Source organism: Bidens hawaiensis, unplaced genomic scaffold, assembly GCF_021521415.1.
Source record: "Bidens hawaiensis isolate Kalapana, Puna unplaced genomic scaffold, B.hawaiensis_p1.1 tig00011236_1, whole genome shotgun sequence".
NCBI classification, from domain to species: Eukaryota; Viridiplantae; Streptophyta; class Magnoliopsida; order Asterales; family Asteraceae; genus Bidens; species Bidens hawaiensis.
Window position 1 is genome coordinate 709939 of NW_027491876.1, and position 5453 is coordinate 715391.

Below are 5453 nucleotides of genomic sequence, written 5' to 3' on the forward strand. Positions count from 1 at the left end.
AACCACTTGCTAGTGAATGGTTTTCAAAAGGGAGCCATATTTGGGTCTACAAATGAACAAATGTGTTTGGAGTTTGAGGAAGTAATCAAGTCCAAGTACTGCATGAGCTCTATGGGTGAATTGAATTCCGTTCTGGGATTGCAAGTTCAACAAAAGAAGGATGGTATATTCATTTGTCAATCAAAGTATGTGCAAGACATCTTGAACAAGTTCAAATATCAAGACTTGAAAACTGCTTCTACTCTAATGGACACCTATGAAAAGATGACTGCTGATAACCAAAGGGCGTGTTGTTTTTGCCTTTTGTTTTGGGTTAAAAAGATGGCAAAAAATCCAAGTCTTTTGTCTTGCTTTTGAAATACCAAATTACAAATATATCAACCATATCATTTTCCATAAAACTAGCAAATATATGAAAATGTATTTTTGTCATTTTAACTACTTTTTAGTTTTTCCAACAATAAAAGCTGATCTAAACACTTTTTTAAAAAGTTACTTTTGAAAAAGCTTCACGTAAATAAGCATTTTTCCAAAAACACTATTGGAGTTAAGTAAGCTTAGCCAAACATCCTATAAATCGTTCATCTACCATAATTATTAATAATAAAAAAAGGTTGTTCTTATTAACTACACCATACTTGGCCCAAACTTATCGTAACATCGGGACCGTTATGTTTTTATATAAATATTTGTTGATTAAATTGGTTTGCTCCAATAATTTTTAGACATTTTTTTTGTTGATATCCAAATATTTAAAATCATAATTTTATTATGCTAGCAATACTTTGTAAAAGAAGACGGTGTAATCGTGAAAGTTTGAAAAATTTTATAGCAAATTTAAATTGTCATTATATTCTATGATAAAGTAAAGTATAGAAATCTTTTTATAAAGCAAAACGTTAACTTAAAATACAAATTGAATTTGACAATGCTTACTCCTTTATATGCATGAGGGGATAGTTATGGTTTGAGAATTTGTGATCTTAGGTAGGTTTGAGAATGCTTATTCAAGAAAGTTTTCTATACCGGTAGGTTTTTTGTTGATGATTTTTTGGTTGTTGCAAATCTAGACATAAATATCAGGGTAACGTTTAAAAAAAATATTTTACCGTAATTCATACAATGTAAAAGAAGTAAAAATATAAACATGATAATAAATATATTTAAACACATGGGGTGCAAAATTCTCCTTCGGTTTGTGAAAGCTTGAAATCGAGTCATTACACACTGTTCTTTTACTTTATCAAATGATTCTCTCTAAACCGCACAAATTAAAGCATTGTTCAAATACACATCACTCATTTGATTGCGCAAACTCGTATTAATAAGCTTCATTTTAGAAAAACATATTTTAACGGTTGCGATTGCAATATGTAAAACCAACGCTAGTTTCAATATTTAATAAACCAAAGAAAAAGTAGTGAGCTTTTCAGTTTCCACATTACACGAGCAATGTCACACATTATATCCAATTTTGCAGATTTATCATATATCTTCCTTTAAAATGTGATAAAAGGTCGTACTATCACCCGAAATACACTATCTTTCTTCATTACTAAAATCAATAGGATACATTTTCAAAAATGACACTATCTTATACATGTCAAAATTGAAAAACTAATCTCATAAATTTTTAAACCAGACATCTTTTCTAACAAACTAGTTGTCACATCACTGAATCTATTTTCAAATTCTTTAATTTGCATTCCGAACCCGTATTAAAAACTTCAACCTCAAAAAATAAAGATTATGTTGAGTTTGTTTCTGTTTGATGTTTCTCGTTCAAACAAACAAAAAAGTTAATGGTTTCTATTTGCGTTGGGCAATAAACTTTGTTTGAACTTTATTTGATTTGAACTTTAAAGAAAAGATGATTCGGTTGAGTTTGTTTCTGTCTGAGCTTGTTTCTGTATGATATTTCTTGTTCAAACAAAAGAAAAAAATATTAGTGGTTTTTATTTGCTTTTGGCTATAAACTTTGAATGGCCTTTAAAGGTAACGTTTATTTTTTCAAGCGTCAAAATCAATATAAACAGTTAATATCCGTTTTAAGTGTAAGCTAAGAGAATAGAGTTAAACAAAAAAAACTAGTAATGAAACAAGTTGTAACCGCACCAAATTTAAATATTCAATTGCATTATTTTCATCAATAATGACAAATCAAGGTAAAATTTGCATGTTTAGGTGTGTGAGCTGTATCCATCAAATTATAAACAGAAAGTTTGACTCCACTCCTTCCTGATCCTTTCCTTCCTTCCTTCCTTCCTTTGCATCTCCCGGCCACTGCCGAGTTTGTTGACTTTTAACATGTTTTCATTATCCACACTTCACTATAAATACCTCTTCATATTTACTCAAACTTCACATCCGAAACAATTAATATTATCAAATATACTTCACTAGATTCATCAAACAAATCTTTGTAGTGATCATGGAGGTTTCAAGCATAAAACAAACATTGTTTATTGTGTTGTTAGCCACCTTAATAACCTTGGCAGCGGGCCAAGGCACTCGAGTCGGATTCTACCGGGCCACATGCCCAAGGGCAGAATCCATCGTGCAATCAGCTGTCCAGTCCGCCATCCGCAACAACCCAGCGATGGCACCTGGTTTACTAAGAATGTTCTTTCACGATTGCTTTGTTAACGGTTGCGACGCGTCAATCCTACTCGATGGCTCTTCTTCTGAGAAGACCGCTGGTCCGAACTCATTATTGAGAGGCTTTGAAGTCATTGACGCTGCGAAGACACAGCTCGAAACCACGTGTCCTGGGGTCGTCTCTTGTGCTGACATTCTTGCCCTCGCTGCCCGTGATTCTGTGGTGCAGGTACTACTGAAAATATTTATAAAAAAAATAGAAAAAAACAAACTGATAACCAAACATTTTTATACAAATGCTATTAAAATGAAAAAAACAATGACATTGATATTAAAAAACATTAATAACTATTAAAATCACAAAAAACTAAGTTACATAATGTCTAAGATCATAATAACTATAAGTGTCGATAATAAACTCAACAAATATTTGCATGCATGTATATACTAGCTAGCTCATTTAATGATGAAATAAGAAGTTGTATATATTTGGCTTTAAACATGTACTTATTAAACATTTCGTGCGTTGCAGACCGGAGGAACGGGCTGGCCAGTGCCATTAGGCCGCAGAGATGGATTAGTTTCGCGGGCAGCGGATACCGCAAACCTGCCCGCTTTTAACGACCCTGTTAGTGTCCAAACCAGGAAGTTTACGGACAAAGGTCTTAACACCCAAGATCTTGTTGCTCTTAGTGGTAAGCTAAACACATGCAACAAATATTGTAATAATGCGAACACGCATGCTAATAAATTTATTGAATTCCAGGAGCCCATACGATCGGGACAGCAGCATGCGCGTTATTTAGCTACAGGCTATACAACTACAACAACACGAATGGACCTGACCCGACCATCGACGCAGCATTCCTCCCCACACTCCGAAGCCTGTGTCCTAACGGTGGTGATGGCTCAAGACGTGTGGATTTAGACACAGGCAGCGTAGGCCGATTCGACAATTCCTACTACTCTAACTTGAGAAACAGGCGTGGAGTACTCGAGTCAGACGCTGCTTTATGGAATGACCCGACCACACAGAGGTTTGTGCAACGGTTTCTTGGAGTTAGGGGACTGCTTGGATTGACATTCAATGTTGAGTTCGGGAGATCGATGATTAAGATGGGTAATATTGAGGTCAAAACCGGGACTCAAGGCGAAATCCGTAGGGTTTGCACTGCTATTAACTGATCGATGAGGAGGCGAGTTTCATTTAGGAATGACTTACAAGTTGTTTATACAAATTATACAATCATATCCTAGGAAGATGATTCATAGAATAAAACTGTAATAAATCACGTTTCTCATTTCTGTTGTTGATTTGTATTTTTAGTGGTTACGTGCATGTTATGTTAATTATGTTTGGATTAATTATGGTACTAGTTTATCAATTAGAGGATCCGGTCCATAAAGTTGGTAATGCCGTAACGGTATTGTTTGGCTACTTTAATTATTGTTTAAACTGTTCCTTTTACATATTTGTTAGGTTACATCAACAACTTAATTATTGTATTTAGTGAAAATCTCTTATAAGCCAATGTTACATATTTTAAATATGTTTTAGAATGATCAAGTAGACATAAAAGTCATCACGTGCCTACAAATTTGAACAAAGTGTATATAAAAGTAATACGAAAATTTTCATTCTGTAAGTTAATATTTTTGAAAAGTTAATTTGTTATGCAAAAATATCCGACAAAAACATATATGAATAGGATACGGCCGTGTGTAGTGGGGTCACACGTACACAATAAAAAATGAGGAGATTTTTTTAACACCCCCACCCCTCCCACTCATAAAGGGGCGAAATGTGGAGGTGCAATGAATTCTTGTCACATGTTTGTGTGTTTATGTTTATTATTATTATTTATGTGTGATATATAGAGTTAAATGTCATTTTAGTATCTGTGCTTTGTCTAATTACGCAATTTTAGTACCATTTTTGAATTTATTGCAAATGACTACCTCAGTTTTCTAAAACTTGCAAGTTTAGTACTTTTTTGTAACACCGTCTATTTTATCCGTTAACACATGGGTAAACTGGTAATTTCTTTATTTTATTTTGTTTTCTTTTTCTTTTAATCACATTCCCTCTTTATTAAAATTTATGTTTTCCACTTTTCCTTTTCATTTAATCACCAACACGAACATTCAACAAGGGATTTATATCCACCCAACCCCGTAATCTTAAAATCCAATTTGTGTTCTTAGACCTAACCTAACCAGATGCACTTTCATCAACACAGAAAAACCCCTAATTTTATTGAATTTGAGGCTTCATATTTGAAAGAACCCAAAAGTCAAACCCCTAATTTGGTTCTTTCAAATATGCACAGAGGAGAAACGGGGGAAGGAAGACGACGGAAAGGGGTGTGGCGGTGGTCGAGTTTGGTTGTGTCGGATTTAACTTTTGAGATGAGGGATGTGGTGATGGCGGTTGTAGTGGTGCCGGCGACGATTGTATTGGTGGCATGGTTTTATGGTGGTGGCGATTGTGGTGGTTAACTAATGGTGTTGCGTGGCGTGGTGCAGTGGTGATTAATCGGTGGTGGTTAGCCGACGATGGTAGATGGATAGCAATGGTGGTTGACCGCTGGGGTCATGCCCTAGATGCGAGTAAATCGTTTATATATCGTACATAAAATCAATTTTTTTTGTGGCTGTTAGCAATGGTTATGGTAGTTGTTAAAGGGAGAGAAGAAAATAATCTATTGTGTTGGGTTATGGTGGTGTATAGAGAAAGAGAAAGAAAGAAAGAGTATGAAGGAGTAAATGGGAAGAGAGGAGAGAGCTCAGAGAGATGCCTGTGGTTAAAAATGTACATGGAGAATTTAATTAAAAAGTAAATTACGAAATTACCC

The 5453-nt window shown here is 34.6% G+C and overlaps 1 protein-coding gene across 1 annotated transcript; it reads left to right on the forward strand.

Moving 5' to 3' along the window:
* Positions 1-2280: 2280 nt before the first annotated feature.
* LOC143537620 (peroxidase N1-like) lies at positions 2281-3964 on the forward strand. Its single transcript, XM_077031349.1, has 3 exons — positions 2281-2827; positions 3131-3293; positions 3365-3964. The coding sequence occupies exons 1-3, from the start codon at positions 2432-2434 to the stop codon at positions 3781-3783; spliced, it is 978 nt and encodes a 325-aa protein (XP_076887464.1). The 5' UTR covers positions 2281-2431; the 3' UTR covers positions 3784-3964.
* Positions 3965-5453: the final 1489 nt, after the last annotated feature.

What these genes read in the sequence shown, in the direction of transcription:
- LOC143537620 (XM_077031349.1), top strand. Translation starts at nt 2,432, where the DNA reads ATGGAGGTTTCAAGCATAAAACAAACATTGTTTATTGTGTTGTTAGCC. An exon ending in CCCGTGATTCTGTGGTGCAG is followed by an intron (nt 2,828 to 3,130) that starts GTACTACTGAAA and finishes CGTGCGTTGCAG; the next exon opens with ACCGGAGGAACGGGCTGGCC. An exon ending in AGATCTTGTTGCTCTTAGTG is followed by an intron (nt 3,294 to 3,364) that starts GTAAGCTAAACA and finishes ATTGAATTCCAG; the next exon opens with GAGCCCATACGATCGGGACA.